The 15,485-nt window shown below is 48.6% G+C and overlaps 1 protein-coding gene across 1 annotated transcript in view; it reads right to left on the reverse strand.

The window, feature by feature from the left end:
* Positions 1-462: 462 nt before the first annotated feature.
* Positions 463-15,485, reverse strand: part of LOC142309399 (SURP and G-patch domain-containing protein 1-like) — a 105,568-nt gene continuing 90,545 nt past the window's right edge. Inside the window, exons 3-5 of the mRNA XM_075347188.1 lie at positions 6,647-6,744; positions 4,498-4,719; positions 463-590 (exon numbers count right to left, since the gene is read on the reverse strand). Of these exons, the coding sequence (XP_075203303.1) occupies positions 463-590; positions 4,498-4,719; positions 6,647-6,744 (448 nt within the window). The remainder of the gene's footprint in view (positions 591-4,497; positions 4,720-6,646; positions 6,745-15,485) is intronic.

Here is a 15,485-nt window from a genome sequence, read left to right on the forward strand (position 1 = left end):
TTAAAAGGAGGCTTGGTTTTTATAAAGCTATGAAATTTGCATCACCTGGCATTTCCTAATGATGATAGTGAACAAGCTATAACCCTAACAGGCTAAATAAGGTCTGAAATCTTGGTCAAAGTTATCTGAGCACACAAATCTCCAAGGGTGCCCAAACTTTTGCATCGGCCCATTTTCCTTTTTGTAATTTTTAAGATGTAAAAGATGAAAATACTTTTTTTTTTTTGCTTAAAATGCAAAGGAAATGTGTGATCTTTAACTTTATGCCATTTAGAGATCATGTCATCTTCAACTTGCTTAACTGTTCACAATAACACTAATTTTGACCAGGGGTGCACAAACTTTTACATGCCACTGTATGTTTATAGACGGATGCTATGGGTTGAAGTACATCTGACAATGCTTCTAGAATTATAAGCCCAATACTAGTGACATTACAATGTGCAAACACTGTTTTACCACTCACCCAAAAGATGGATTATCCTTGTAATCTTCCATTGCCATTTTTTCCAGTTCTCTGCCCCCTTCAGCTACAAATCGAGCCAACTGTTCTACCACTTTGCGTATTTCTGAGTCCTCTGGGGGGGAAACTTTAAGCAGGCTGTCAGTACTGGGATTCAATTCACACAGCAAACAGTCAACAGGTATTTACAGTGGTTATAAAAAAAAAAAAATCCACACACCCCTGGTAAAATGTCAGGTTTTTGTTATGTAAAAAAAAAATCATACCAAGAAGAATAAGTTCAGAATTTTTTCCACCTTTAAGGTCATCCATAATCTGAAGGATTCCAATGAGAAGCCAAAATAACAAAACTAATGTAATGTTGTTGCATAAGTGTGAACACCCTCTTATAATTGGGCATGTGGTTGTGTTCTGAATCAGCCAATCGCATTTAAACTCAAATTAAATAGTCAGTACACAAATTCCATCATTCACAGTGATTCTGATAAACCTCATGTAAAAGTTTAGCTGTTGTAGTAGGATTTTCCTGACACTTCCCTAGTTGAATTTTACAGCAAAAGCCATGGTCCATAAACAGCTTACAACACAGCAAAGGGATCTCATTGCAGAAAAGTTATCAATCAGGAAAAGGAAACAAAAACATTTCCAAGGCATTACATATACTGTGGAAAAATACCGTAAAGACGGAAATCAAGAAGTTGCTTATGTTTGGCAGAACACTGACATTAGTTATAACTGGACGTCCCTCAAGAATTAATGAAAAGACAAGCAGAAAAATTGTTCCTGGAGGCTGCCCACAGGTCTACAACATTAAAAGAGAGCAGGATTTTCTATCAACTATTGGTTGTGTACTGCATGTGATAACAGTCTTCCGTATTCTTCATATGTGTGTCCTGTGCGGTACGTCGGTAAGAGGGAAGCCTTTTCTTACAAAGAAACATACCCATGCATATCTGTTTTGTCAAAACCTATATCAAGTCTGCCAAAAGGATGTGGGAAGAAGTGTTATGGTCCGATAAGACCAAGGTTGTACTTTTTGGCCACGATTCAAAAGCTATGTTTGACGCAAAGCAAACACTATACATCACCAAAAGAACACCATACCCACTGTGAAGCATGGCAGAGAAAGCATTATACTTTGGGGCTGATTTTTGGCAGCTGAACCCCAGCTTCATTCAAGGTGGAGAGACTTATCAATGATTCAAAATATCAGTTAAATCAATCAACAAAACCTTCATATTACTGTTCACAGCTGAAGAAAAATGTCACCTTTTAACATGACCACAGCCCCAAACATACCTCCAGATAATCAAAGGAATGGATTTGCCAGAAGAGGATCAAAGTTTTGGAATGGCCCGGCCAGAGCCCAGACCTGAATCCAATTGAAAATCTGTGGGTTGACCTCCAGAGGGCTGAACACAGGAGATGCCCTTGTAATGTGACAGATTTTAGAGCACTACTGCAAGCAACAGGGGGCAAAGACTGGCAGTTCTAGACGTGCTGATAGACTACTACCCAAAAAGGATGTGCATATTTATGCAACCAATTTATTTTACTTTGTTAATTTTCTTTGTCCATCCAAAAAGATTTTAGTTCATTTTTCAATGGATGTGTACAGATTAAGGTGGAAAAGTTCTGAAATTATTCACTTAATAGGACTTCTTTAATACGACAAAAACCGGGCATTTTAACAGGGGTGTGTAAACTTTTTATATCCACTGTAAGGCTATGTCCGCACGTTGCTTTTTACCTGCTTTTTACCTGCTTTTTTGCTGCTTTTTCAACTGCAGCGTTTAATGCCAAAATGGTTGTGTTCTGCTTTTCAAGCAAAGTCTATGGGAATTTGGGTTTCTTGTCCGCACTATGCAGTTCAAACTGCAGCCTTTTTGTTGCAGAACTTTGGTCAAAAACTCAGCTTTTTCAGTGCAAAACCCAAATGGCAAAAACAATTGACATGTCAATTGTTTTTGCCATTTGGGTTTTGCACTGCAAAGCTGAGTTTTTGACCAAAGTTCTGCAACAAAAAGGCTGCAGTTTGAACTGCATAGTGCGGACAAGAAACCCAAATTCCCATAGACTTTGCTTGAAAAGCAGAACACAACCATTTTGGCATTAAACGCTGCAGTTGAAAAAGCAGCAAAAAAGCAGGTAAAAAGCAACGTGCGGACATAGCCTAACAGCTAGGAAGAGTACCAAAGGAAAGGAAAGAAACAGCAAGAATAAGAGGGCAACACATTCCTAATTTTCAGCCCTTGTGGTCAACATCTCTCTATACTATTGCTACAACGTCTCACATTAAGGAGATCAAAACTGACTAAAAGACTGACCGATCACACACCTACCAATCACCGCATGACTTTCATTTTACTAGAGAATGTAAGAAAAGAAAGCTAGGCTCTAATTGGTTATTAAACGCAAAAACCGTTCTTTGTTTAACGATTTTCACAATCTGCCCTAATTTGTGTATACGCATTATGCAATCTAGCATTGCCCCCTAAAATAATTTAAAGTTATTTTATAGAGAAAGAACAATAAATCAAAAGCTACAAATTAACAAAAAATAATTCTCCAGCATCTTTAAAGGGATAAAAAGCCAGAATATTGACATGTGCTGCAGATTTTTTGGCTCCTCACAGAATTTGCATGCTGGTCTTGGTGCATCCCAGCCTACTAGTATAGTGGTGGTTTGTCTTGAGACAATTTCACGAGAAATTGCTTCTCACCCACAAAGCTCTCCACAGTGCGGCACCTCCTACATCGCCACCCTCTTCCCTGTCTATCACCCTACCCGATCTCTACGCTCTGCAAACAACGTTGGACTAACATGCACACTAATGCAATCCATCCACGCCCGGATTTAAGACTTCTCCTGAGCTGCCCCAATCCTCTGGAATGCTCTACCCCAAGAAACCAGGACGCAACGACAACTTACTCAGCTCCCTAAACAACTGCACCCAAAAGCATCTCAATGATTGGCTGACTGGTCCAGGAAGCCATTATCTATCCCCCATTTCCTTGAGATGGCTGGATTGTCACTGTAAATGAGCACTTGTACCTTGTCCCCCTACCCCACCTCATTGTAGATGTAAGCTCTCACGAGCAGGGTTGCCTTTCTTGCTCTAATTGTTGTATTCTCTATATCTGTTACTTGTTTGTATATGAACCTCCCGAATTGGAAAGTGCTGCGGAATATGTTGGCACTATAGAACTAAAGATTTATTATGAGACCTCTTAAGTCTCCAAATGGCTGTATTGATCTTGTGGGACGAAACAACACTACAGATGCACCAAGAAACCTTAAAAAAAAAAAAAAAAAATAATAAAAAATTAATAAAATCAGCAGCAATCATTTATTTTTTATAAATTAAAGGGTGCTCTACACGGTGCGACACCGCTAGCAATCTCGTTAGCTATGTGACACGGCAGATCGCACATACGATTTGTCGAGATCGCACATGTGACCGGCGCTATAAAAATTGACCTATGTGCGATCTCAGCGAATCTTACCTGCGATCTGGCGTGTCACATCACTAACGAGATCGCTAGCGATGTTGCAGCGTGTGAAGCACCCTTTAGACTGCTGTGCACCCGCAGTGAATTTGGAAAAAAAGGGCTTTATTATGGATTTTGACTTCCTAATTAAATTCAATGGTGACGTTATAACCACAATTCATCTGCAACAGAAATGGACATACTACAGATGAGAATCTGCACCACAAGTCAATTTCTCCACAGTATGTGCATGAAAATGTAACATTTTGTCATCCACGTTACTGCAATTGCAAAAAGATGTGAATTTTCCACTCACAAATCTGGACCACACACAACCATCTGCATATTTGTTATTAGGTCCTTAGTAGAAAAATAAAATAGTCTTGCACAGCCACTTTAATAGGAGGTGAATTATTGCAAAGCTGCATATTTTTACAAGCACAATTTTTCCCATTCATGATTATTAGAAAATCCTTTAACACTGCATCACACTAAGTTACGTGTCCCTTCCTGGAAAAACTCTCCTATCACTTGCCACTTACTTTTTATTTCTAACCACTGCTCGTAGTCGTCTTCGTCATCGTCATCATCCTCAGGAGACTTAAAGACAGTATTACGATTCATCTTGGGTGTTTGCTTAGGACGAGTACACGACTTCATTTGATTGAGCATGCTCTCAACAGAGGGCCCATGACGCTTTACTATTAGAACAGGCTTCTTCTGAGTAGCCGATGAGCTGCCACTAGAAAGTGCTTTGGAATTTACTATGATGAAGGGAAAAAAAAACAATACAAAAACACTGTAGTAAACTGCTTTATAAGGGATGCAGAGAAATTCTACATGCTAATAGATCCCCTGCAGTACACACACTATATGCAATATATAAAGCTGAATGTGTATATGTATGTATGTATGTCCGGGATTGGCATCTGCACCGTCGTAGCTACAGCCACAAAATTTTGCGCGCTCACACTTCTGGACCCCGAGAGCGTCATAGGCTATGTTTTGAGGGGAAATTTTAACCCCGCGCTTTACAGTTATTCGCCAAAAAACCTGCCTCCATTAAAGCGAATGGCGCTGGGAGCCACAGTGCAGCCAGAATTTCAAAGGAATGCGCAGTCACGCCCTTATATGGAATGTTGGCGTGTCACAATGCAGCCAGGGAAAGAGACAGACACAGACAGGGAAAGAGTAAGAAACAGACATAGACAGGGTAAGAGACAGACACAAAGAGACAGACACAGACAAAGAGACAGACTGACAGGGAAAGAGAGACAGGTTAAGAGACAGACACAGACAGGTAAAGAGACAGACACAGACAAAGACAGCGACAGGGAAACAGACAGGGAAAGAGAGGGAAAGAGACAGACAGGGTAAGAGACAGACAGACAGGTAAAGAGAGACAAAGACAGACACAGGGAAAGAGACAGAGGGAAAGAGGAAAAGAGACAGAGAGGGAAAAAGACAGATAGGGACAGAGAGGGAACGAGAGGGAAAGGGACAGACAGGGAAAGAGGCAGACAGACAAAAGAGATAGAGAGAGAGAGAGAGATAGAGATATATATACAGAGGGGGAGACAGAGAATGGAAGAGAAATATATATATATATATATATATATATATATATATATATATATATATATATATATATATATATACATACATACATACACACACACACACACACACACACACACACACACACACACACACACACACAGTACAGACCAAAAGTTTGGACACACCTTCTCATTCAAAGCGTTTTCTTTATTTTCATGACTCTGAAAATTGTAGATTCACATTGAAGGCATCAAAACTATGAATTAAAACATGTGGAGTGAAATACTTAAAAAAGTGTGAAACAACTAAAAATATGTCTTATATTCCAGGTTCTTCAAAGTAGCCACCTTTTGCTTTCATTACTACTTTGCACACTCTTGGCATTCTCTTGATGAGCTTCAAGAGGTAGTCACCGGAAATGGTTTTCCAACAGTCTTGAAGGAGTTCCCAGAGATGCTTAGCACTTGTTGGCTCTTTTGCCATCACTCTGCGCTCCAGCTCACCCCAAACCATCTCGATTTGGTTCAGGTCTGGTGACTGTGGAAGCCAGGTCATCTGGCGTAGCACCCCATCACTCTCCTTCATAGTCAAATAGCCCTTACACAGCAGCCTGGAGGTGTGTTTGGGGTCATTGTCCTGTTGAAAAATAAATGATGGTCCAACTAAACACAAACCGGATGGAATAGCACGCCACTGCAAGATGCTGCGGTAGCCATGCTGGTTCAGTATGCCTTCAATTTTGAATAAATCCCCAACAGTGTCACCAGCAAAGCACCCCCACACCATCACACGTTCTCCTCCATGCTTCACGGTGGGAACCAGCCATGCAGAGTCCATCCGTTCACCTTTTCTACAAAGACACGGTGGTTGGATCCAAAGATCTCAAATTTGGACTCATCAGACCAAAGCACAGATTTCCACTGGTCTAATGTCCATTCCTGGTGTTCTTTAGCCCAAACAAGTCTCTTCTGCTTGTTGCCTGTCCTTAGCAGTGGTTTCCTAGCAGCTATTTTAACATAAAGGCCTGACGCACAAAGTCTCCTCTTAACAGCTGTTCTAGAGATGAGATGTGTTTAAACTTTTGGTCTGTACTGTATATATTCACGGTTTCATAACTGAGCAGATACGTACCTGGGCCTGTCTTTTCTGTCTGTAACTTTAGAAACTGTTGCAAGAAGCTGCCATCATTTGCAAATTTATTTGATGTGGAGGAGGACGCAACTGCGGAGCTGCAATTCAAGACAAAGCACAGAATTAGGATGAACGATAATATTTACAGGTATTTGATCACATTTAAGCTATGTGCCCACGGGTCTCTGTACCCAAGGATTTTGTCGCGAAAAACCTGCGGATTTATCTGGATTTTCTAGATAAATCCACAGGTTTTAGCAAGTACAGACACTCCCCATGTTATCCTATGGGACATGGGGAGTGCTCTGTCCATGCTGCAGTATATGCGGCGGCGGAATATGCTGAGGATGTCTCGCAGCCGCACATAACTGCATGTCAATTATTCCTGCAGAATTATCTGCGGTATTCCCGGCCCTCCACTATGGAGATAGAGGCCGGGACTTCCCCAGGTAAGTCGTATGAATGTCCACAGGTTTTCCGCAGATATTTTGCAGGAATCCCGCAGCTATGGAGATCTGCGGATTCCAGGGAGCAGCTGCGGGAAACCTGCGGACGTACTTGCGGATATGTCCGCGAGTACATAGTCCCGTGGGCACATGGCCTAAGGCAAAGTCAACATGGTCTGGAATATAAAAAAACATGCTGTGGATATTCTGTGTGTTCAGTTTGTTCTTTACCACTGCAACATTGAAAGGGGTGAAAACCACCATGATAATTAATCTGCAACAGAAATTAAGATGCTGCAGATTTGGAAATTTGCACTAATTGTCCATTTTTACATGGAAAAAAAGCTGCAGCACATGAGATTTGTGAAATCTTATTCACTTATCCACAGCAGGTTTCATGTACACAAATCTGAAGCTGTTCCCACATATGCACATATAGTATGCTTACTGCTAGAACAGGACTTGGGCATTGGAATTCAGCATACTTCAGTTTGCTACAACAGATTTGTCCTTATGCTATGCAGCCGTTTAAGAGCACAAAAATTATTGTGTCGACTGCCTAGTAAAAGCCATTAAATTAAAGAAGACTTATAACCATAAGACTCTATGCACATGCTGCAGATTTGGTGCAAAAATTTTCTGCACGCTGTGGCAAAATACACGTTAATACCAGATGCGGTTTTGACGCTATTTTTTATGCAGTTTTTGATGCAGTTTTTTGGGCCATCAAGAATGTCAATGAATTGAAGTCAATGGGTGAAAAACTGCTAAACCGGACCAATAATTGACATGCTGCAGATTTTTTTTCTGCACAGAACAAAAACGCACCGTGTGCACAGCAAACCTAAAATGCCATAGACTTTGCTGGCTTCAGAAGAGGCATGCAGATTTAAAAAAAAAAAAATAAAAAAAAATATATATCAAAAAACACATCAAAAACAACAGCGTGCGCACATAGCCTTTTTTGTGACCACAAAGATGCAGCGTTTGAGTTTTTGGCTGCAAAATACGCACACAAAAAAGCACCCGTGGCAAAAAAACTGATGCATTTTTGCGCGTTTTTTGTTGTGTTTTTCTTTCTGTGTTTTTTCCAATGCATTGCATGGGTGAAAAACAGAGAAAAGCGCAGAAATAATGGACATGTTGCAACTTTGTGGTCGGTCACAACAAAAACACACCTAAAACAAAACTGCACTGTGCAGACAGCAAAAATGAAAACTCAGACTTCGCTGGGGAAACAAAGTCATGCAATTTTAAGACCAAAAATGCACATGAAAAACGAGCAAAAAACGCAGCGAAAAAAGCAGTGTGTGCACATAGCCTTAAAGGCTGCTTTACACCAGACAATCTATCGTGCGATAGATCGTAGGGGTCACGGTTTTTGTGACGCACATCCGGCATCGCTGGCGATGCCGGCCTGTGTGACACCTCCTAGCGACGCAGTATCGCTCACAAATCGTGAGTCATGTACTGCTCGTTAGGTTCCATAATATCGTTTAATTTAGTTGTTCATCGTTTCCGGGGTAGCACACGTCACTCCGTGTGACACCCCGGGAACGATGAACAGCAGCTCACCTGCGTCATGCGGCCGCTGCCGGCTATATGAAGGAAGGAGGTGGGCGGGATGTTTACGTCCCGCTCATCTCCGCCCCTCCGCTTCCATTGGCCGGCGGCCGTGTGACGTCGCAGTGACGCCGAACGTCCCTCCCACTCCAGGAAGTGGACGTTCGCCGCCCACAGCGTGGTCGCACGAGAGGTAAGTATGTGTGACGGGGGTTACTGACTTTGTGCGACACGGGCAGCGATTTGCCCATGACGCAAAAAGGACAGGGGCGGGTACGATCGATTGTGAAATTGCACAATCGGTCGTACCGTGTAAAGCCCCCTGTCACAAACCACCGGGGGGGTCACTCGGAAATCCCCCCGCGCTGGCTATCAGTACGTCACAATCGGGGGGTAACAAGTGGGGGTCACCCCTCCTTTATACCTCCCGTCCGACAGACAGAGCACGTGATGCGCTCTCTAGCGCCCCTCTTATAGTCAGGCCAATTATGGAATTGCCCGACAATAAGCAAGGAGGCCGCTATACTACTTATGCCGATTATTGAAGGGTCCCCGGTGAGAGTAGGGTATATATTCCCCCGACCTCCGCGGGCGGAATATATAAAATCTCCCCGAATCTCACTGGCCTCCCCACAATAATCCTTGGCACAACTCGCTGCCACCAACCGCTTCACGGTAACTATTAGCCGAACACACAGACGTGGGATTCAAGATCGAGATAACAGAACAGCCCAAGATTAATTATATAATTTAATCAGCCTAAAGCACACTAGAACTACAATATATACAATAGGGAATCTACAGAATATACATATGTCAGAGTACAGTTACAATCAAAGCATGGGTTACAAACAGGCATACACAGTTCCAGCAGTTACCTTGTTGCGTCTGGCCACAGGGGGGCGCTGTAGACCAGGTTTCCAGGAACTCCCTCACAGGTCTTTCCCAACCAGGCCCCCGAGCAGAAGAACACTGGAAAATGGCCGAAGTAGGGTTATCAACCTGGGCAGATCCAGGTCCCCTCCTACCTTCGTGACCTCACAGGGAACACTGCTCCACCCCTGGCTTGAGTTATGGACAATATCCCAACATGGAATATGGGCCATAACTTTGCCTGGGAGCGTCGTAGGCGGACGCCAATGCTCTCATTGTGACAGTTATGAATTTAGCTACAGAACGAGGGGACTCATGACCTGTCTGCCAGTTCCCCATTGGCTGATATCACGCCTGGGGCATTTCCCAATGTCCTGCTCCCATAAAAAGGGTGTGCCGGCATCGTCTGCATGCGGAGACACCATTTTTATGGTTGCCATATTTATCGGAAATATGGCTTGCGAGATATGAACCATTTTTTACTGGAGTCGTTCTGTCTGGCTATTTCCATAGCCTTGCTAACTAGCTAGCAGCCCTACTACAGGGTGACGGCAGGGAGTCATCCTGTGTCCATTGTTCCCACACCACCTCATCTCCATATCACAGGACATGGCCATGGAGGTGTAAGTGGAACACTGAGAACAAGAAGGGAGGGGGCACTGCCAGGGAGTGATGAGGGACTATGACTGGAGTCATAATTCATCTTCATATCCCGGGATTTGCCTCACACCTCCCCCCTTTTGAGGGCGCTAGGGGGCAGCACACTCCGGTGTTCCCCCGTGCGCCCGTCCGCGACCTCTCCTTGTCGGGACAGCCCGTCTGCGTTACCGTGGTCACGGCCCCTTTTGTGGCGAATGGTGAAGTTGTATTGCTGGAGCGCAAGGCTCCATCGCAACAATCGCCCATTCGTCCCAGAGACGGTGTGCAACCAGCTGAGGGGATTGTGGTCCGTCTCCACGATGAAGTGGCGCCCGTATAGATAGGGTTGCAGACGCTGCAGGGCCCACACTATGGCCAGGCACTCCTTCTCCATCGTGGAATAGGCAACTTCCCTTGGTAACAGCTTCCTGCTCAGGTACAAGACTGGGTGCTCTTGGCTCGCAGAGTCCACCTGGCTGAGCACCGCACCGAGGCCGAAGTCACTGGCGTCGGTCTGTACTACAAACGGCCGCGTGAAGTCGGCTGCCTGTAGCACGGGCGGGCTGGACAGGGCGTCCTTTAGGGCCCGGAAGGCTGTCTCGCAGTCCATTGTCCAATCGACTGCAGAGGGCAGCTTCTTCTTGGTGAGGTCCGTCAAGGGCTTTGCCAGGCTACTATAGCATGGAACAAACCTCCTATAGTACCCAGCGGTCCCCAAGAAGGACATCACCTGCTTCTTGGTCCTGGGGGTGGGCCAGGATGCGATGGCTTCCACTTTCTCAGGCTCGGGCTTCAGTGTTCTCCCACCTACCCGGTGACCGAGGTACTGGACCTCGCTCATGGCCAGCTGACACTTTCCCGGCTTGATGGTCAAACCTGCCCGGTGGATCCGCCTGAGCACCTGTGCTAGATGCTCTAGGTGGTCCTCCCAGGTGGGACTGAAGACGGCAATGTCATCCAGGTACGCGGCCGCGTACCCTTCAAGTCCTTTGAGCAGGGTGTTGACCATCCGCTGGAAAGTGGCAGGGGCATTCCTCATCCCGAATGGCATCACCGTGGACTCGTACAGTCCAAATGGGGTAATAAAGGCAGAGCGTTCCCTGGCCTTGCGAGTCAGGGGGATCTGCCAATATCCCCGGCTCAGATCCATGATGGTCAGGTACTGAGCCCCGGCCAACTGATCGAGCAGGTCATCGATGCGTGGCATTGGGTACGCATCGGCGACCGTGACCGCATTGAGCCCCCTGTAGTCCACGCAGAACCGCGTGGTTCGGTCCTTCTTAGGGACGAGGACTACAGGCGAGGCCCAAGCGCTGTTGGATGCCTGGATCACCCCCAGCTTCAGCATCTCGTCAATCTCCTGGCGCATGTGTTGCTGCACCTCCAGGGAGACCCGATATGCTGAACGCCGGATCGGGGGATGATCCCCAGTGTCCACGTGATGGACAGCCAAGTCAGTCCTTCCGGGCTGGTTGGTAAACAACCCCCGGAAGGGGTGTAGGGTGGCCCACAGCTGGGACCGTTGGTCCTCCAAGAGCTGGTGGCCAACCTCCACATCCTCAATGGATCCGCCTGCCCTAACCTGGGCTAGCATATCCAAGAGGGTTTCCGCTTCTCCCTCCTCGGGCAGGTTGCACACGGGGAGCGCACATGCCTCCCGCTCATGATGTGCCTTCATCATGTTCACATGGAAGGGCTTCCGCCTTCCACGGGCAGGGTCCAGGGTGACCAGGTACGTCACAGGGTTGAGCTGCTGGTACACGAGGTATGGGCCTTCCCAGGCTGCCTGAAGCTTGTCCTGTGGTACGGGGACCAGTACCCACACCTTTTGACCCACTTGGTAGGTCCTCTCACAAGCGTTCTGGTCGTACCAACGCTTCTGATCGGCCTGGGCTTGAGCCATATTGTCGTGTACCAGTTGCGTCAAGGCCTGCATTTTGTCCCGGAAGCGCATGACATACTCGATAACCGACACTCCAGGGGTGGCCAAATCCCCTTCCCAAGCCTCTTTCACCAGAGCCAGGGGGCCCCGCACACGTCGCCCGTACAGGAGCTCAAACGGTGAGAATCCTGTTGAGGCCTGTGGAACCTCCCGGTAAGCAAATAACAGGTGTGGGAGATACCGCTCCCAGTCACGCCCATGGGAGTCGACCAACATCTTAAGCATCTGCTTTAAGGTGCCATTGAACCGCTCGCACAGGCCATTAGTCTGTGGATGGTACGGGCTGGCCACCAGATGTCGCACCTGGACTTGCTTACAGAGGGCCTCCATCAGCTGGGACATGAATTGGGTCCCCCGGTCAGTGAGCATTTCCTGGGGAAAACCCACTCGGGAGAAAATCTCCAGCAATGCGGTGGCCACCTTGTCAGCCCGAATGGACGACAAGGCCACTGCTTCTGGGTACCGGGTGGCATAGTCCACTACCGTCAGTATGAAGCGTTTCCCGGAGCTGCTGGGGATGGCCAGCGGGCCGACCAGATCCACAGCCACCCTCCTGAAAGGCTCATCGATGATTGGCAGAGATACCAGTGGGGCTTTGGGGCGTGGCCCCGCCTTCCCCACTCTCTGACAGGTTTCACACGAACGGCAGTAGGCAGCCACATCGGCCCCCATTTTTGGCCAGTAGAAATGCTGGTTTAACCTGGCCTTGGTCTTAGCGATCCCTAGGTGTCCGGCCATCGGAATCTCATGTGCGATCCGCAACAACTCCGTCCGGAACGGATAGGGTACCACCAACTGTCGGTCCCTGGGCCACGCCTCCGGTGAACCCTGCTGGACCGTGGCCCGGTACAGCCGTCCTTGGTCCCAGACCACTCGCTCCGGGTCCGAGTCCGAGGGAGGCTGTGCCGCCTGCTCCTTAAGAGCTTTCAGGCTGTCGTCAGCTTCTAACGCTGCCTGAAACCCCTGACTAGATGTGGCCAGAATCGACGAGACTGTCACATCTTCAGTCAGTACCCCGGGACCTGTGTCCTGGCCTCCACCTGACTCGGCTGCCACTTGGTCAGAAGGGGAAGAGCTATCGGACCTCCGGGAGGCCCCTTGGCTTCCAGCACTCCCACTGCGGGTGACAGCGGCCACAGCCGCTGCGACCGTGGGTCGTGCCTGCTCCTCCTCCGTTCCTGACCAAGTCGCCGGTTCAGGCAGACCTACCTGGCTTCCTGACACCCCGGTTGTGGGGGAACCATGCACCGAGATCTTACCTGGGAGCACTTCCGCTCCTGGACCGGCCCCAATCTCACCTGCCTGTTCCCCTCCTGCAGCAACAGAACCCCGCTGTGAAATCTCTGGGGACCCCACATTTGCTGTGGTAGCCCCCACCCCACACACTGGTCCTCCCCCTGCAGCACCCTGCTCTCTGCTTATCCCTGCAGAGGGCAACAGATCCCAGCTCACAGGCTGGTTACTTGTAGAGGCATTGTCACACCTTTCTCTGACCCCCTCCCCTCCTGTCACAGCTGCAGCTGCGTGTGTGTCTATGGTGTCTGTGCAAGCAGAAATATCAGAGTTCACTCCCTCCTCCCTTACATCATTCATAGATAACACATTAACATTGTCAGGAGTCATGTCAGTACTGGCTGAAGGTTCAGCCCTTGGGGGGGGCCCAAACTGGGAGGTTATCTGCCCCAAATCTGTCCCAAGTAGCACGTTTGCAGGGATCCGATCAGTTACCCCCACCTCCCTCACCCCCCGCCCTGCGCCCCAGTCCACATAAATGTCAGCAACAGGCAGCGCCGGGTCAGTGCCTCCAATCCCGGAGACAGCGAGGGTTTTTCCAGGGATCAAGTCTTGGGGGGACACCATCTCAGGCCGCACCAGAGTCACCTCCGAGGCGCTGTCTCGCAGTCCTATGGTCACAGACCGGCCGACGGTGACAGGTTGGAAGCTGTCCAGGGACCTACCACCACCCCCACCCACACAATACACCTTGGGCGGCCCTTGGGACGGGGACGGAGCCGGGGCCTTGGGACGCTGAGGGCACATGGCCTTGAAGTGTCCAGGTAGGTTGCACTGGTGGCACCGTCTTGGTTCCGCCACGGGCCTGGAGAGGGGAGTTGAGGGGGACACCCCCTGCAGTCTAGGGGCAGGTGGGGCAGTCGCAGAATTCATCTTACCCCCTCTCCAGGTGCTGCTGGTGGCCGCTCTCCTGGCCTCAGGGGCCCGGTTGTTGGTGTAGTCATCGGCAAGGGCAGCTGTAGCCGTGGACCCCTTTGGCTTCTGGTCTCGGATGAACTGGCGGAGATCCTCAGGGCAGTTCCACAAGAGTTGCTCCGTGATGAACAAGTCCAGGATCTCCGGTCCGGTGGAAAGCTGCAGGCCTTGGGTCCAGTGGTCGGCAGCTCGGGCAAGTGCCCGCCGGTGGTCAGCCCAGGAGTCCTTTGGTCCCTTCTGTAGGCTCCGGAACTTCTTGCGGTAGGACTCCGGAGTGAGGTTGTACTGTTGGATCAGGGCCCGCTTGATGGTGTCGTAGCCCTGATCTGCCTCAGCAGGCAAGTCCCCAAGGATATCCAGGGCCTTACCCCTTAAACGGGGGGTCAGGTATTTGGCCCACTGGTCCTTGTCCAGATGGTGCTGCAAGCAAGTCCGTTCAAAAGCAGTCAAGAAAGAGTCCAAGTCTCCATCCTTCTCCAGCACTGGGAAGTCCTCAACACGGACCTTTGGAAGTTTGGTGTCTCGAAGGTCACATGTGGCTGATGAGGGCCGGAGCTGAGCTAGCTGCAGCTGGTAGTCACGGTCTGCCTGTCGCTCTCGCTCTTCACGCGCTGCCTGCCGCTCTCGCTCCGCAGCCTCACGCTCTGCGTGCCGCTCCGCAGCCTCAGCGTCACGCGCTGCCTGCCGCTCTGCCCTGCGCTCTGCCAGGAGTTCCTTGTAGCCCTTCTGGTCTCCAGCCTGGAGAAGGGCCATAGCCATTTGAAGAAGGCTATCCGAGCCTCCCAGGCTCGGTGGAATGGCACGTGGTGATCTGCGGCACGCTGCAGAGCTAGGCGATTCACTGTCCCTTTCAGAGCGGAGGGCTGGCATCTGGCTCGTTGAGGAACCTTGGGTGAGCTCCTCCTCATCTTGTCCAGCAGTGCCAGGTTGCGCAATGTCCTCGGCAGAACGGTTTTCTGGCGTCGAGCTCCTGGAGGACTCGTGGGCAACCTCCTCATTGCTGTCCACAGCACCGTCCTCCCTCTCTTCGGCTCCTGCCTTAGCATTGGCCAGTTGCATAGCTCTGCTCCTGGTGCCATCAGCCATTCTTGCAGACTTTTGGTCACTGACACAGAACTGACACCTGATGCCTCCACACACCTTACAGTATCTGCACTCTGACACTCTA

This window comes from Anomaloglossus baeobatrachus, chromosome 1 (genome assembly GCF_048569485.1).
Source record: "Anomaloglossus baeobatrachus isolate aAnoBae1 chromosome 1, aAnoBae1.hap1, whole genome shotgun sequence".
In the NCBI taxonomy this organism is placed as follows: Eukaryota; Metazoa; Chordata; class Amphibia; order Anura; family Aromobatidae; genus Anomaloglossus; species Anomaloglossus baeobatrachus.